The sequence below is a fragment of the Amphiura filiformis genome, chromosome 19, assembly GCF_039555335.1.
Source record: "Amphiura filiformis chromosome 19, Afil_fr2py, whole genome shotgun sequence".
Lineage (NCBI taxonomy): Eukaryota > Metazoa > Echinodermata > Ophiuroidea > Amphilepidida > Amphiuridae > Amphiura > Amphiura filiformis.
This window is the reverse complement of record NC_092646.1, coordinates 24,370,805-24,389,845: the sequence shown is the minus strand read 5'-3', so window position 1 is coordinate 24,389,845 and position 19,041 is coordinate 24,370,805. Positions and strand designations below refer to the sequence as shown.

The 19,041-nt window shown below is 36.7% G+C and overlaps 1 protein-coding gene across 1 annotated transcript in view; it reads left to right on the top strand.

Annotated features, from left to right (window-relative positions):
* Positions 1-11,879, top strand: part of LOC140141096 (endoplasmic reticulum metallopeptidase 1-like) — a 32,637-nt gene extending 20,758 nt beyond the window's left edge. The window contains exons 11-13 of the mRNA XM_072162874.1: positions 2,406-2,518; positions 3,976-4,151; positions 7,555-11,879. Coding sequence (XP_072018975.1) covers positions 2,406-2,518; positions 3,976-4,151; positions 7,555-7,722 — 457 coding nt within the window. The 3' untranslated portion in view covers positions 7,723-11,879. The remainder of the gene's footprint in view (positions 1-2,405; positions 2,519-3,975; positions 4,152-7,554) is intronic.
* Positions 11,880-19,041: the final 7,162 nt, after the last annotated feature.

Below are 19,041 nucleotides of genomic sequence, written 5' to 3'. Positions count from 1 at the left end.
TTCCATTACACGTTGTTTACCGGTAAACACTCGACGAACAGCGTCAATTGACACACCTTTAAAGCCTCCAGCATACTTTCCTGCCGCTTGCCGCTGCGGCAAGCGGCAGGGCATTTCAACCAATGACAAGCCTTTATTGTATCCGTTTGCCGGCAATGCGCGTGCGCCACGCGGCAAGCGGCAGGGTAGTATGAAACCAGCATAAAGTTTGGCGGCGAAAGGTCGTGCACTGGGGTCAATCCCCGGGTCAATCGCAAAGCATTGTGGATTTTAATATTGTAGTATTTTCTTAATTGTTTGGCTAAAAATGAGGTAGCAAACATGAGAAAAGAAGACTGAAGAATAATGTTTTTTTAATAGCATTTTCATTCGTTCGTACATCAAATTACGCCATTGGGAAATCCCCTCAGTGATATCGACGTGAGTACTCAGTTTTGTTGCTTGCGCGCACAAAAAAAATAGGTCTTAGAATTTAATCTTTCACAGTTTAATTTCAGTTAATTCTTTTTAGCGAATAGTAATTTAACATCAACAACATAATATTAAATTCATGAAATCTTTCTAATTTTTTCTGAAGCACACACCGCTGCGGATCCGAGTTGATTTCTATTTTTTTTTTCCGCATGCACAGCTGGATTCATCCGCTGATGTTGTTGTTGTTTTATTTCATGGCTTTTACTTGGGTCATAGGCCTAGCTAAATCATAACTCATGTTAAATATTTAGCATAATATGTATAATGCAGGGATAATGCATTATGAATATTTCTTCCATTTACTTTATTTATAGCAAGTGAGTCAAATATTTGTATGTGATTAGGCCTAAGAATTTTTGCGAACGGAATGGCTAGCTCATTGATGATGCAGAGGTCAATTTCGCGACTCAACTTCCGTTTCCTTCCCTGTATGCGCATTCAATCGGAACGGAGTGAGTTTCTATTGACGTTTATCGTAAGCGCCCCCGCTATTTTCCTTCCTCAAGAAGGAAAACGTTACCGGTTAAAACTCGCCCCTGTTTACCGGTAAATAGCGGGGAAGGTCAGTTTCTATTGAGCAGAAATAATCCCTTTACCGTCTTTTTACCGGTAAACGGTCCCAATAGAAACACGCCTTTTGATTCATAATCGTGCGGTAGCTCGAGGTAGTGGTTCGAGTCCCTTCCTCGTCAACATGTTGTACACTTAGGTTTGCAAATGGGTACAGGCTTTATTCAATGCTGGGGAGGTAACAGACTCCCTGCAACATTATAAGGAGCACTTCGAAAGAGAGACAATCACTCAGGTTTGTCCGGTTTACCATACCTTTACCGTTTCATTACTGTAAGTCATTGAATGCTTCAGATGAAGCAGTGCTGAAGATACTGACAAGGAAAAAAATACTGTTTTACGGGCCTAACTGGTCCAGGTTTTGCAATTTGGGAGAATTTTTTTAAATTTTGTTAAAATCGCTAAAATTGATTGATTTCGACCAAAAATTTTCAACAAAATTCAGAACATTTTAAAAATATGTTTACAGAAAATCATCAAATTTCTGCCAGATTGCTTAAGTTTTTCGGTGATATTTTAGGGTCATTTAAGCCTCCAGAATTTTTTTAAAGCCCAATGACCATCCCTACTTTGTCTGCTGGTAAAACTTTTTTTTACCGTTGCTATAATGAAATTTATTAAGGGATCTGGAATGAGCATTTTGAATACAAAGAATGTCTTTCTGATATCAAATAATTTTCATTTTTTGAAATTCACAATATAATACAAATTTTATGACAAATTATTAAAAAATTGATATTTTTCACATTTTTGATATATAACAGTCCTCGAAATAAATTTTATAAATCTAATGATATATTCTTAAAGTGTATGTAGCTGGGAGGAAAAGCTGACGATCAATTGAAAATTTTGACCTTTCACATTGAAGATATGGATTTTAATTTTGTTTGGTGTTTTGGGGAAAAAATCCATATCTTCAATACGAAAGGTCAAAATTTTCAATTGAACGACGGCTTTTCATCCCACCTACATACACTTTAAGTATAAATCATCATATTTATAAAGTTTACTTGAGTACTGTTAAATATCAAAAATATCAATTTTAATAATTTGCCATAAAATGCATTACATTACTTAATTTCAAAAAATCAAAATTATTTGATATCAGAAGGACATTCTTCGTATTCAGAATGCAATTCCATATGTCTGATGTGCTCTAATGTCCCACAATAAATACTGTCCAAACGTTCATACCCCTTCCCTTAAGAAATGAAAAAAAATCTATAATATCTTTCTGGGAAATGAAAAATTTTTCATCGGCTTTCTATATTTTAACACAGACTGATTACAGTTACACCAAATGAAGGGTTTGACTGTGTACACTTCAAATAAACTGTTCTTCATTTTATTCTCTTGCATAGAAAAATTTGGAAGCTTCCGGCTGAGCCACCTAAGGTACCCGTCCCTATGAATATTAAGCTTGTGACTAAGATAGAAGATAAATCTAAGACAAGATTTGAATTTAATATAACAGGTGAGTAATCTTTTTGACACATTTACAAAGTGGTTTGTGAAGCAGAATTAATTTTCAATTCCCCCGTAATTTTGAAGATTCCCAGCTTACATATATTTATGTTGCATAATACACAAAATGCTAAGAGAATTAAACACTAATATTTCACCCCCTGCTTCTAACAAAACATATGTGACATGATCAGGGACAGGCGATTTGCGCGGAACTTTCTTTCCGCGCAATTTAGGGATACATGATTTGCACTGAAAAAAAAAGTTCCGCGCAATTTGCTATTTTTTTCCGCGCAATTCGCCTGTCCCTGGACATGATCAAGGGGAATGAGTTGGATTTTGCTAATATTGTTTTTGAGATATTGGCAAAAAACAGAAATTCTTTTTTTTTTTATATTGTTTTCAGCCATTGATAAATTACTGTAGTGACCCAATTACCGACACTGTTGGCAGGGCACCCTTTTTAAAGGGTGCCACTTGGAAATTTGGAAAATCCTTAAAAGGGTGGGGGTTTAAACTTTGTTGGTAAAAAGGGTGGATTGATATAAAGGGTGGGAGTAAAATAAAAGGGTGGGAGTGCCAGCTTACAATATATTTTCATTGAATGATAAAATAACCACAAGAATAAGTGCCAAACCACTGCCAGCAAAGGCATCGCAAGATAAAATTCCATTTGATGCATGTTTACATCCACTAGGTTATCGTGTGATGATAGGTGCAGAATTCAGCGTACTTGATTTACTTCAAACCAAATTGCCTGTGACTTCATCAATGTATACAAATAGGGGGAAAAGCAAAAAGTGGTGGGGGTCAGGGATTTTCAGTATAAAGGGTGCCTCAGTAAAAAGCGTGGGGTCAGGAATTTTCAATATAAAGGGTGCCTCAATAAAAGGGTGGGGGTAAAATAAAAAGGGTGGGGGTCAAACCCCACTGCCAAGTATGACCGAGCTCTTGCCCCCTCGGAATGACCAACCTGGTTACACACCTGGAAGTATGCTCAATCCAGAATGACCCGGTGGAATCCATTTTAAACCAGCTGTGATAGCTGGCATTTGAGCTGTCCTATTAAAATTGTCAGAAAAAAATTCATCAAATTTTTGGCAAATTTTCAATCTTTTAATGATATTTTAAGGTCATTTTAGCCTCCAGAAAAAAATAATAATCCTGACCAACTGACCCTATCATACTCAGGCATGGGATTTTCCAGTGGAAACATTGGAACCAGACTTTTGTGATGTCAAAATTTCCGCAATTTTATTAATTTTCAGCCTTTTTTCAGGTGTTTTTGAACAATTTTACGTCCTTTTCCAGCTTTTTTGACAATTTCCAGACTTTCATGAATATGTAGACTCATGCCTGCTACTTGAAAAGTCCATCCGCCCGTAAAACGGTTGTTTCATTTTTGTCGTTGCGTTATGATGGTTTATTTGTTTGCTTGATTGTTTCTTTGTTTACTTTATTTGCCAGCTCCGGACCACATGAGTGTTTACATTTCACCTCGTGCCCATGTCAACATGACAAAATGGTCTATGTCAAAAAAGATTCCAAAACGAAATCCTAACGGTGTAGGTGGTTATGCATATATAATTCATTATGGAGGGGGAAAACCACAGGATTCATGGCCACTGTGGATTGAATTGGAGGTAAGTCCCCTGTTGTGTTATTGTTTGAAATGGAGTCACCCATTCATTGGGTGGCTCCATTTGAAATTCACACTCCCTCTGTGGAAGATTAAGGCAGTGTTTTCCATAAGGGGTGTGTGGATTTCAACTGGAATGGTATATTCCACCCTCTCACAAGAGGGGTATGGAATGGCAATCAAGGAAATACATGTGACATGTCGTGTCAAAAGGAGACGCTTTTGGGCAGGTTATCAATTTTGAGGTTTTTACATATCTTAAATATAGAGATATTTTGCTCCACAACACCGTTTTCCCCAATGAAATCAGACATTCCTAAGCAAAGATATTGAGTTCTTATGGTATTATAAAATTGGATATTGAGATATCGGCCTTTAAAAATATTATTGACAATGTTGAGAGTATGAATTACCTTGAAAAATGTCTCAAAAAATACAAGATGCCAGCTTATATTCCGGTCTGAAACTATCAGACAACATTTTATAACATTAATAACATCACAAATTCGCAACAAACCCAAATTGTGAAAAAAATCACCCCGGGCAGATTTTTAGCTAATTCTCCATTTACGTCCTGCCCAAAAGTGTCTCCTTTTGACATGACACGTCACACATACGGTACCCAATTTTACAGGGATTGAGATTCTTCCTCTGATTAGAGAAATAAATATTGCTCTTTAAGTTTTTCTTCCCTGTACAAAAGTGTAGGAGATTCATTAACTCTTTCCACACGGGTATCGTCTGCAGACAACAAGTTTGTTTTAAAATTTAAAAATTTCAGAAATGTAAATTTGCATGATCATATTTGGAATCAGCATGAAAAATGCATTAAAATGAGTTCAAACAAGCCTAGTATTGGTTCAGTGGTTCTTGATAGCTCTTGATATTTTGAGAATATATCTCAAATCGTGGACTTTTTATGTTGAAGCCTATGGCTAGCATGCAGAGCATTAATTTTCCTCCTTTTTGGTGCTTTGCTCTTTTGGATTGGTTGAACCTCCGTCTCATGCCTGATTTTATAAACAAGATATTTTCATCTTTGACAAGAAATTTGAAGGGGTGTTCATCCACAGACTTCCAGTTTCTATTAGATAAAATCTTTTTTGACACATTTACAAAGTGGTTTGTGAAGCAAAATTGACTTTCAATTGCTGCATGGATTCACAACATACATATATTTATGTTGCATCAGTGGAATTGCTCATATATCCGATCCCCCACACCCAGGGCCAGATTTACTCATGGGGCCAGGGGCCATGATCTAGGGGAAAAAATAAGATTAAAAAAGGAAGAGGAAATTGGCATAAGAAGTTGTAATATGCATCTTCTTTTGGCCTGGTTTTAGGGCACAGTTGTCCTAATTTTGCCCCATTTTAGCATGAAAATTGCAAATTCTTGCACAATTTGCTCACATTTGTGAACATCAACGATGAACCCAGTGTAAAGTTGAACATTTAAGGGATCTAGAATGAGCGTTTATTGCGTTTCGACAGTATTTTTTGTGGGACATGAGAGCACCTCAGACCTATCGAATTGCATTCTGAATACAAAGCATGTCTTTCTGATATCAAATAATTTTCATTTTTTGAAAATCACAATATAAAACAAATTTTATGACAAATTATAAAAATTTGATATTTTTCAAATTTTGATATATAACAGTCCTCGAAGTAAATTATATAAATCTAATGATATATTCTTAAAGTGTATGTAGCTGGGAGGAAAAGCCGACGGTCAATTGAAAATTTTGACATTTCATATTGAAGATATGGATTTTTTTTCCAAAAAGACCTAATTTTTTTTGGTGTTTTGGGGAAAAAAATCCATATCTTCAATACTTAAAGGTCAAAATTTTCAATTGATCGTCGGCTTTTCATCCCACCTACATACACTTTAAGTATAAATCATCAGATTTATACAGTTTACTTCGAGTAATGTTAAATATCAAAAATATCAATTTTTAATCATTTGCCATAAAATGTGTATTAAATTGCGAATTTCAAAAAATCAAAATTATTTGATATCAGAAAGACATTCTCCGTATTCAGAATGCAATTCGATATGTCTGATGTGCTCTAATGTCCCAAAATAAATACTGTCCAAACGTTCATACCCCAGCCCTTAAGAATCTTGGATTTTGAATTGTTTGAAAAAAGAGCTACTCAAAAATCAAAATTTGGTTTGAAAATTCCTTTTTTTTTTAAATTGATTTTTGTTTGGTTTATTGGTCCATATCTCTAAATCTGTACTGGCGACTTTACACTGGGTTCGTCATGGATGGTCACATTTGTCCCGGTAGTGTCATTTGAGGATACTCAAGCAACTTGGAGCAAAAATTTTTTGAAAAAACTTAGGTTACCAGTAGTGGGAGGGGGTGTAACACTTCAATCCGAAGAGTGGAGAGGCGATCATGTTGCAGTGCCCAGGGGCTAGCAAAAGGAAAATCCGGCTTTGCCCACAACCCTGATCCCCACGAATCTAAGCTGCTGTCACTGGCAACCAATGATTTGGTAATACCTTTGTTGCTTGAGTCTCCTAGTGAGGTCACGCTGGACAAATTGGGAGGGCGAGTTAGCGTGAGCGGTAATTCCTCGCTTTGCACCACTGAGGTCCCGGGTTCAAGCCCGCGCGCCCAAGGACTCATGTGCACTTGGTTTATCGATTCCATGCTCGCTCTCGCAGGTTTTCTCCGGGATCTCCAGTTTCCTCCTGTATCGCAAAAAATCGGTGATTAGTTGTTTGGTTATCAAAAACTTCCTTCACCCAATGGAATTTGGGGAGCTGCACAGATAATTGGTGAATGTTACAATCTAAATGCGGATAGGTGTGCGCCGTTCGGCAGCAACCTAGTCGATGCGATCTGATTGTGATGATTCACCATTGCAGCGAAATTACAGCGCTTTGAGTCCCCTAAGCTCTGGAGAAAGGCGCTTTATAAATCCAAAATTTATTTTTTTTATTTATTTTCCATTCACAGTAAGAGGAGATTCGTGGGTGTGAATGCAATGGAGCAAATAAATCTGCAATCAATACAGCATTTATTTGCTAGAGATTGAACAGGGCACCTGTCTCATCAAATCACTCTAATATCTCTTTGAAAGTGACAGAGGTGTCATCAAAGTTGGAACAGATAATAATACCACTTTAAAATCACATCTCACACAAATAATTTTTGTCCTTTATGATGATATGCAATGATATGACAATTTATACACCGGCGTGTCCAGGATCTTTTCCTGCAGGGGGCTTTCAGAGTTATGCGGGGTGCTTAATGGCTAAAATTGCCAAAAAACAGCTGATTTTACATAATTTTGAACAATGTGGCCTCAGCACCCAAAGCCCCTCTGGACACGCCACTGTTATATCATCATTTTAAAATGTTTTATTCATGTTTCTCTCCAATCCAGGCTGGTGAATCCCACATATCTTCAGAACCCATCTTGGACATAGCCTTTGCTGGACAATACAAGGCTGACTTCAAGTATACACCTGAGATTAAGGACTTCCTAAGACGTCAACCAGACTGGCACTTCTCTGTACCCATTATAAGTACATATTTTGCATATGTATACTAGAATTTATTATAAACCTTAAGTTTTGATATTTGAAGCATGGGGAGAGCAATTACTCCCCTAAAAGCTCTCCTTATTTTTCCACCGGAGAGTGAAGTATGCTCACCTGCAATTTTTGTAAATAAATGATTTTCAAATAAAATACTCACCTAACATCTCTTATAAACATTCTCAGGAGAGTGATTTATAGCTCACCTTGAATTTTCAAAAAATCAAAGCCTGAAATTCATTTTGTATTTTCAAGGCAGTCTCTTTGACTGAGTTTTCACTGAACCGCTAGCAGTGAGCAAATGATTTTGTAATTTTTGTGATTTCAAATAAAATCACTCCACCAACATCTCTTATATCAGGAGAGTGATTTATAGCTCACCTTGAAATTTTAAAAATCAAAGTCTGAAATTCATTTTGTATTTTCAAGGCAGTCTCTTGGGCTGAGTTTTCATTGAGCCACTAGCAGTGAGCAAATGCTTTTGTAATTTTTGTGATTTCAAATCAAATCACTCCACTAACATCTGTTATAAATATCAGGAGAGTGATTTATAGCTCACCTTGAAATTTTAAAAATCTGAAATTCATTTTGTATTTTCAAGGCAGTCTGTTAGGCTGAGTTTTCACTGAGCCGCAAGCATCGAGCGAATGATTTTGGACCAATCAGAATCCAAAGCAGCAAAAGCACTCTACCTCATCAACTGTTCCTTGCTAAGTGATTCATTGTAAATTCAGTGTTAATCCCATGAGAACTACCTGCCGATTGGCCAAAAAAAGTTTTCATTTTCAATTGGCCCAATCAGCAACATTGTTAGAATAATTTCACCACACAAAAAAATTTGGGTGAATTATTTACAAAGCTCCATACTGATTAGTGATTAAAGTGAAGATATCATGTCATTGACCAATCAGAGGCAATGTTAGATCAGCAGGTAGTGCTCAGGGAGTTAAGTGACCGTGAATGGGTGCAGTTCTTATACCATTTATCACCCTGATGTGTTAGTGACATCAGCTGCGCATTTCATTGAATGCAGCTTCAAACCCCTAGTGTTCGCTCAAAGTGCTGGCATATATACACACATGCTTGAAGACCATCTAGATTCATGAGCGAAACAGTTGCTTCAATACGTTGACATCACTGCCACATCAGGGTGAAATATAGTTTAGACAGTATGTTTAAGAAATTTGACTTTCTGCAGTATTTTATGTATGTACAACTCATTTTGTTTCAATCCATTTTGTATATGAAGGCTTTTATGCCATGTGCACTGTAATCAATGCATTGTTGATAAATGTTTTGTTTTTTAGCATATTGTGTGTAGGTGCTTTCTACAGAAGATTTGTATTGCCCTGTCCAACCAACCCTAAAATATGAAAAAAAATTGAATTTATATTTGGTATAAAATTTGCAAAATGTAATATATTTTGTTGTGAACTTGCATTTTTTAAAAATATTATATGTTGCAAATTATATAAAAATGTCAGAACGACCGACTGCGATTTGGAGCTTAAGGGCAATACATTTTTTTCTTTTTAGGCCTTTTTAAACACTGAAAACACAGACCTGCCAACTGTCCCTCATTTGTGGTTTACCAAAGTGAAAATGAGGGACAGTCCTGTTTTCTGAAAATTTCAGTGATGGCAAATTTAAATGTAAGAACAGCAGAAAATGATGAACATGTCTCTTTATAATTTGCTATAGCAATCTCTTTAGTCCATTGTGATAAATTCAGACTTGCAAAACCTTCTCTGAATTCTGAAAGTATTGCACACTGTAAGTCTTTTAATTTGTCGGTACCTGGTTTGTGTACATGTACAAGGTTTTGGTATCAATGTCCCTCATTCTGACTTCGGTAGGTTGGCGGGTCTGAAAATATTCATCTGATATCATGTACAGTGGATTGCACCGTGGTCATATACAATTTTAATCTTTTCACATGCTATCTACAGTAAATAGCACTAATGTCACTTATGACAAATTAAATTAAAGAAGTGCAAAATCATGCCATGTACGGTAGTTGGGCACATGTGGACTGTTCTGTCATGCGCGCACATGGATTTAATTGTATGGCGTATTTAGGGATTCAATCATGTTTCACCGTTGTTCATCACCGATTAACAACGATTCGTCCGCGTCGTCTGCATGGTTTACTAAAGTAAACCACGCAGACGCGCCAGACGCGAGTTGTTAATCAGTGATGAACAACGGTGAAATATGATTGAATTCCTTTCAACAACGAAAACAAGCTAAAGATTGTATAATTCACATGATTATTTCCCCGATTATTTCACAAGGAATGTCACTTAATCATTGACACTGACAGTCAGCCTTACAAAAATATCGGTGATTTCTGTTGATATCAGCAATAAAACTGAATAAAACGGCAATCTTTATCCGATACTTCCAAAACACTGAATTCAACTTGTAAGCGTGATTGGCACACAGATTCCAGACATGACGAATTTTACGAGCTCACGCGTAACGCTGGCGTTTTCGCGTATACGCTTACTGCAAAAGTGTGGATTCATCACAGATTAACAACGGTTGGCTCCTGTACAAAATTATAGGAAGAGTCGTTGAATATACAATATCTTGTGGACGTCATTGATAGATATAAATAACCTCCATGTGTATCATCCAACAAGCAATTTGATTGGGACGCACATATGGTGTGATACACAGAGGTTATGAATCATGTTTTATACTACTAATTGTGTGTGGGAAAAGATTCATCATTCTTAACAGTGTGTTTGACATATATTTGTATGTGTCGGTTGTATTGTAGTTGGTCTCTTCTTGTTCCTGTTGAAATATTGGTTGTTGCGGAGAACGCGCAGAAATGAACTGAAATGAATAGTACCTGTCTTTCCATTTATAACATTGATACATGAATTTTGTAATATTATTACCCACAGTCTTAGCTAGAATTTGACAAGTGCCCATCATTTTCACCAAACTGCCCGTCAAAAATTGACTCTGAAAACAAAAACCAGACCTCTGCCTCTTCTAGGTTCAGTCAGTTCAAATACTGCGCCAAGAAAGTATCCTTACACTTGGAAAAATAATCACAATTTCAAAACTGAACCATATTGGGGTAAATTTGTATTTTTAATAGAGGCACTGTCTAATCCGGCACATTTTGACACCCCATTGAATCCAATGTGACTTCAAGAAGCATTTGATTAGACGAAGGTCCTGTTTTAAAAGTGACACACTGGCCTATTCAAAACTCCACAGACTAGACATTTGGTTTGAGATTGGTAAATGGCTAATTTGTGTGTGCCTTTAATTTAGAACAAAAGGAACAAAAGAAAACTGAAACAAAAGAGCTGACAAATAAAATGCAAGTTATGAAAAGTACAGAGAAGTAAAAACTGAAATGAATACTGCTCTAAGTTAAGTTTCATTGAAGAAACTGCGTTGTCTCTTTGTTGCACTTGTTGAAATCTTTTTGCGCCTTGTATAGGCCAATTTGTCACTTTTAAAACTGGACTTTCGTCTATTAAATTGCTTATAACTTTACTTCTTAAGGTCACATTGGATTCAATGTGGTGTCATAATGTGCAGGATTAGATAGTGCATCTACAAAAACAAATTTACCCCAATACGGTCCAGTTTTGAAATTATGATTATTTTTCCAAGTGTAAGGATACTTTCTTGGCGCAGTATATTTCTTTTGCCTTGATTTATTAAGTCTGGTCTTGTTATGAATGCACAGAACTAATTTAAACACTATTTTGAGAATTAAGTACATGTCACAGGCATTAATTTCGTCCCAAGAGTGAACTGCCCATCCAAAATGACGGGTGGACGGGTGGCTAGCTAACACCATGGTATTATCGTAAAGATTTGCCTAATAGCGCTATAGGCTCACTTGACATAAGTGGACTTTTGTTTTAGGCACAACCTAAAAGTACCTCCCGTAAAATCTCCACCAGCAAATAAGGGCACAGAACCTTAATTCTTGTTGGGATTTCTGAGGAGAGAAATCTCTATTTGCACACAAAATTTACCCCAAGGTAAAGGAGCCCAAGTGCGCCATTAGTCGAATCTTTATGGTGTGTAATTTGCCAAATATATCAGTATTTAGTTACATGAAATTCAGGATAACTTTCATTAGATTTGGACATATGTCTATTAAGGCTGGCATTTTCGGTCGGGTAAACGGGTACCCGCCGAGATTACATTACCGGGTAGGAAATACCTCCCGGGTACCGAAATTTAAAAAAAAAAAAAAAAAATTCATTTAATTTGAATGCATTTTGAAATCATTAATAGAGTATGACATGAATACAAAGTATCGATTTTCATATTAAAAATACAAAATATCTTGAATTTTTTTTTTTTTTTTTTAGGTCAACCATGAATGATCCTAGCATTTAGGTCTAGGTCCAGGGACACTACAAAACCGAAAAATAAAAACTTAAAAAAAAAAAAATTTTTTTTTTTTTTTTTTTTTTTTTTTTAATGCAATTCAGTACCGGTTACCCGCCTGAAAAAAATGGCGGGTACCGGGTACAAAATTACCGAAAATGCCAGGCCTAATGTCTATTTTATATTATGTCTGGGAACATTTTGAGTATGAAAAGGCTAACTTGATTTTATGTTGATTTTGTGTGTGGGGGTGTGCATATAAGTGTGTAATTGGAAAAAATACATGTGCCTTTGTTTGACTCTGTAGTGTTAATCATATCAAACAGTGGCTTTGGGATTTTTCAGTTGAAATCCATACACAGTAAGTACAAACCCTACAGAAGACATGGCTTTAATCTCCCACACAGTGGGTGTAGATTTCAAATGGAGTCGCCCATTCAGGTGTTCCCATTTGAAATTCACACTCCCTGTGTGGAAGATTAAGGTCATGTCTTCCATAGGGGGTGTATGGAACATCCCATTTCAATCAAAATTTGCATGGAGGGAATTTTTTGTTTAACTTTTAAAGCTGTAAATTGCATTTGATGAAGGCCTTGGAACTTTTTTTTTTTTTTTTAATTTAATTTTTAATTTCCTTTTTCTTTCTTTTTTATTTATTACAAGGGTAGGGCCTAATTTTAGGGCAGGTCATGTTATGCCAATCAAACAATTATTTTTTTAGGCCTTTTGGTCTTATGGGCCTCAATCAAGATAATTAAATGCTGCACTTTTTGTGGATTTTGTTTGAAATGTCGGACCAATCTGCATCAAGAAGTTCAAACCAAAACACATACTCAACTTTGATATAATCCATTTTGGCTTTCTTGCGGTAGTGACGTCAGTATTTGTCACAGTTATTTCTGTACAGTTCCCATGCCTTTGATCGCACATGTGAACACACCAGTTCTTCGACTCGACGCACACAATTTCATACGGCGCCCACTGAAGCAGGCACTGACTTCAGGAAATCAAATGGACCATTAAATAATCATGCAATGAATTCTTGCCACATTATTACTTTGGAATAGTAGCTAATATAGCTAATATGTATACTGTTATATCACAAATTTGTATTAAGAATCAATCTTTGAAGGTTATTGCCTCTCCAGAAAAAGATGGCAGTGTAATTGTTTCCCCTACTGTAAGAAAACAGGATCATGTATAGTGTTATTATTCCGCTGAAAGGTTGTCACATAAGATTTAGCAGGGGTTGAAAAGAGCAAGGAAAAAATATCTTCAGAATTTGTTACAGTGCAATAAAAGCATGTAAATTCACTGCAGAGTAACCAAGAAATTTGGCTTTGAAAAAATTGTTAGCCTTGGTGAATGAATACAGCCAGGCTGTACTCTGTTTCTGCTCGAGCTTTGTAGTGATGTCAGTGCATATACATGGTTGGCTGAAAATGGGTGATTTACCTCAGTGGTGTAGTGCCATAAAATAATGCCAACCAAAGTGATTATTTTGAAAAATCTCATTGCAAATGACTGAAAAACAGCTGGTGAACCTCAATCATGCTCAGTGTCCCCCTTCAATGGAATGACTCATGCTACCAATGTCTTGAGTATCAGATGATTCTCAAAGAGTTCCCCAAGTTTTAATCAAGATCCTCATGCTTAGCCCATGTTGGCTATCCTTGCTACACCCAATACACTCTCGTATGCGTGTGTATATATACACACACACACAGTATATCAATAATGTGCAATGGTAAGGGAACAAACCAAAAGTTTGATGACGTCCTATAAATGAAAGTCCTTTAGTTAGGGAGGGAGGGGGTCAGAATGTCCAATTACATTTGAAAATATGTGTCAAAGTTGATCTTTCTGGTTGTAATGTACTTTTAACATTTCACACTTACGTTTCAGGGAGGGAGGCGATCAGCTCCTGACAAAAGCACTTTCGTTAATAGGATGTCATGGAACTTATGGTTTGTTCCCTAATGTGCAGTACATTTTTACTGTCTTGCATAATTTTATAGTTTGTAATTTATAATTGCTTGATCTAAAAATCAAAATTGAAAACTGTATTGCTACCATTTTGGACTTGTTAAAAAATGAATGGAAAGTGGATTTTTGATTGTTTTGTACTGAAATTTTGTACTTTAATAATATACATTTTGCATTGTACACTGCTGCTTACTTGTGGGTTGCAATGTTTTTTGTATTTTGTGATATTATGCACATTACGGGAGCACGGTGGTCAAGCAGAACAGGCTCTGACTCATAATTGGAAGATTGTGGGTTCGAGCCCCAGCAGCGCCATCGTGTTGTGCCCTTGAATAAGGCACTATCAAGTAAGTCAAAATATTTGTTGAGAGAACTGTTTAAAATCTCTGTTTAGCACTTTTATCTTGATTACTCTTCTCCACCCGGGTTTATAAATGGGTATTGAAGGTAACAGACTCGCTATAGAGATCCCCCACAGCAATAATTCACGGAGGAGACTGGCCTTATCGCGAAAGAGAGATGGGCACTCCGTCCTGTACAATACAGGTTCGACTCCTTTACCTTTTTTTATTATGCATCTGGGGCAAAATTCTCGTAACAATAATCCAAGAAATGTCTAAACAGGCTGAATCAAGCTCCATGGAGTGTACTGAGTGGCTGCATTGCCGTTGGGTAAAACCATGGGGCTGCAGCCGCGGCCATTTGAGGATGCAGTTGGCTACACCCGTGCCACACTGTCAGTGGAGGTAGCAGATGCTCATAAATCCATGTATATCTGTCACCTCAGTCTTAATCTTAAGATGTATTCATGCATATTGGGTTGCCTTAGTCGCTGGTTGAACAGTATGGTTCCACACAACGGCAATGGGCTATTCCAGTTGAAATTCGCACTACCCCTCTGGAAGATTTGGGAAATATGTTCCACAGGGGGAGTATGTTTCTCGAATGTAATTGGTCAGGGTTAATCATTTTGAAACCCATACTTTCTCTATATTATGGCTTTAACCTATATCTTCCACAACTGGAGTGAGTATTTCAAATGGAAGTTGCCCAATTTGTCTATTCTACATGAAATTGAAGCTCATACTACCTCTGTGGAAAACTTCAGCTAAATCTTCCACAAGGGTAGTGTGGATTTCAAATTGAACTAGACTTAGCTGTGGTCTAAGACCACGAACACAGCCGTGTTGTGACCCCTTAATGACCTTTGACCCAAAAATATATGAAAATCTCATAGACATTGGCTAATGTCAACATATTTGTGCATGTGGCATCACTTTGCCATGTTATTTGTGGCAGAAGGGGCATTTTGAAGGTTTTTGTCTCAGACCGGAAGTGACCCCTTACTGACCTTTTACCCCAAATAAAAAATACCACGTATACACTGAGTAACATCAATTCATGAGTGAATGTACCGTCTCTGTGCTATATTTTTCTTGGCTGATAAAGGTTTTTTGAAGTTATTTCGTTTTATACCGGAAGTGACACCTTAATGACCTTTGACCCCAAATCTGTGTACACCCCATAGACACTGGGTAATAACAATACATGTGTGTAAGTGGCATCACTGTCCTCGTAATTTGTGAGAGAAGATGCATTTTAAAGGTATTTCGTTTTATACCGAAATGACCCTTAATGACCTTTGACCCCAAATAAAAAAATACCATATATACATTGGGTAAACACAATTCATGTGTGAACATATCATCACTCTCCTATGTTTTTCTTAGCTAATGAATTTTTTTGAAGATATTTCGATTTTTACCGGAAGTGACCCCTTAATGACCTTTGACCCCAAATCTGTGCACACCACATTGACACTAAGTAATAACAATGCATGTGTGCAAGTGGTGTCACTGTCCTACGTAATTTGTGGGAGAAGATGCATTTTAAAGGTATTTCGTTTTATACCGGAAGTGACCCCTTAATGACCTACTGACCCCAAATAAAAAATACCACATATACATTGGGTAACTGCAACTCATATGTGAACATACCGTTACTGTCCTATGTTTTCCTTAGCTAATAAAAAAATTTGAAGGTATTCCGTTTTATACCGGAAGTGACCCCTTAATGACCTTTGACCCCAAATCTGTGTACACCCTATAGACAATGGGTAATTACAATGCATCTGTGCAAGTGGCGTCACTGTCCTACGTAATTTGTAGGATAAGATGCATTTTGAGTTGAAATCACGTTTTTGACCCCTATGACCCCTGCGTGACCTTTGCCCCCACGAGTTTCATGTGACATGTAGGGACATGGTCAATGATCATTGTGACCAAGTTAGGTCAAAATTGATGTAAGCATGTGAGTGCTAGAGTAAATGTAATGGTTGACAGAAGAAAGAAGAAGAAGAAAGAACCTGTAAGAAAAAAGACACAGCCGTGACTAACGTCACGGCTGTGTAATAATCCAATGTATCCACGTAGTACTTGGAGGTTGATACACAGCTATACAATAATAAATTGGAATAAAAAATGTTCCAGGACTTAAATTTGGTTCACCTCAAGTTCGGTAGCGTCGTATGTGCGTATTTTGCTCGCCGCAGTATCAAATCAGGCGCGTAAAGTTAAATACGCTGAGTGTACACGCATGCGTACATGGGCAGTTTGGAACCGCAAAAAAGCATTGATGTCACTACTGAACCTAAGGTGAACCAAATTATATGGGGAGAGGGTAAGAATGCTGCCTCCCATTGTCCTATCACTGAATTCATCTGTTACACACACATCTTGTCAGCCTAATGTGATCATTTTGTGGGAGTACAGGAATATTAAGAGGTGAATATATGAAGAGTTCAGAACAGTTTAAAGACATCAAAAAAGGGCTATAATCTGTTGCACGGTTCCTTTTATGCGTTAACCATCACATATTCATGCACAACGTTAAGCATGTGCATAGGAAGTTGTGAAAAATAATATGCGCTGGACGGTTGATAATGACATGCATGTGGTTTTTTCTTAATGGTTTCACAAAGTGGGCATGTTGTGTACAGAATGATTGATGATATAGTGTATTGTAGAATCATGTTAATGGTTGTATTCAAACCATTGATACAAAGCCAGTACAAAATAAAAACACACAAAACACATCTTCAGTTAGTCTGAATATTTCTTTCTTTTCAGTTATTCTGAATATTTCTTTCTTTATTCACATGACTCTGAATTTTCTTTCTTTATTCACACCTCTAGTTGAGTTAGTGACAGTGTCTTATCTAGCCACCTGTCCACCAATCGTTGCTCTCTAAGGAATCGGATAGCAACGTTTGCACAGTATTGTTTGTGGGTCCTAAGAGCATATTGGACACACCAAATTGCATTGTGAATACGAGGAATGTCCTGATGATCAGATCATTTTGATTTTTTGAAATTCGCGATACAATACAAATTTTATGGCAAATTGATATTTTCTATATTTTTGACCTAAAGTATATGTAGCTGGGATGAAAAGCCATCCATCATATGAAAATTTTGACCTGTCATATTGAAGATAAACATTTTTTCTACAAAAAGACCTAAAAATGTAGGTCTTTTGGGCACAAAATGTGTATCTTCAAATTCTGAAAAGGTCAAATGATGGACAGCTTTTGTCCCAGCTACATACACTACTTCAGAACATATCATTAGATTTATAAAGTTAACTTTGTGTCTGATGTGCTCTCATGTCCCAAAAAAATACTGTAAAATATGAAATGATATTAGTGACAATTGTCAAGAAGGCTTTCTGTTCATTTCGACTGAAATAATGAGGTAAAAAATGTGAAATGAAAGAAATCTTGATTGCTGTAATTACAACATAATTCAAAATAAGCTTTATGTTGTCAAATAAACACAAAATTTGGCCGATTCCAATTTTCAGGCATGGGAATACGCATTCATGAAAAAAGCTGTAAAAGCACGTAAAATTGGACAAAAACACCTGAAAATGGGCTGAAAATAAACAAAACTGCGGAAATTTTGACATAAAAAAGACTGGTTCCAGAGATTTGACTGGAAATTCTCATGCCCGAATTTTAATTGGAATTAATCAAATTGTAAGTGGCGACATGTTTAAACATTACAAATATGCAAACAAATCAGGTTTGAAAAAAAAATTGAAAAAGAATGTACATTAGGACTTTAAAGGGATATACAGTCATCCCTGAAACACAGGATAATGTTCTTCTCAAAGTGACACAAATCAGCCCTATTCCAGTTGAAACCTACCACCCACTATAAGGAAGACATGACCTTCATCTCCCACACAGGGAGTGTAGATTTCAAATGGAGTCACCCATTCAGGTAACCCCATTTGAAATTCACACTCTCTCCACTGAGTTCACCAAATCTGTGTAACTTACTATAATCAAATTAAGTAATTCTTGGCCAAACTGGAACATGCACATTGCGTCCATGTAGTGTACTAAGTGTGTATGCAGTGTAAGGCGCGTGTATACTTTCTTCTGTACCGCGCTATATTCGTGTGTGTTTATCGTGGAGCCACTAGCGTTCACAGTGTTCCAGTTTGGCCAAGAATTACTTAATTTGATTATAGTTTAGTAGCTTACTTCTTTAGTAGCAACTCCACAACTGCCGAGTATATCTTACTAAACTTGTATTTTTGGGACTTGCTTTGAAGCATAACTGGCAAGGAACTACTATTTAGTATCTTGGTCAATAGAGCAGTTAATCTGAATCAGCACCTTTAATATCACATTTTTAACCACATCAACAATTGAAGAGCTTTGTTTCAAAACCCCTTACATCCACTTTTGGCCAAATTGAGTTATTGGCATAATATTATAGTGTGGGTAAAAATACACATTTTGGTGGTTGTTTGACCTTCATACTACCTTCCCTTCCGAGTTATCGCATATTTCCCGTTTGGGAAATCTTAGGGCATTCGAAATCTGAACTTAAAATGAATATAGAATTGTTTTGTTTTAAATTTGTTGATGTATAATGGTAGCCTGGAATGTTCTTTACCTATTA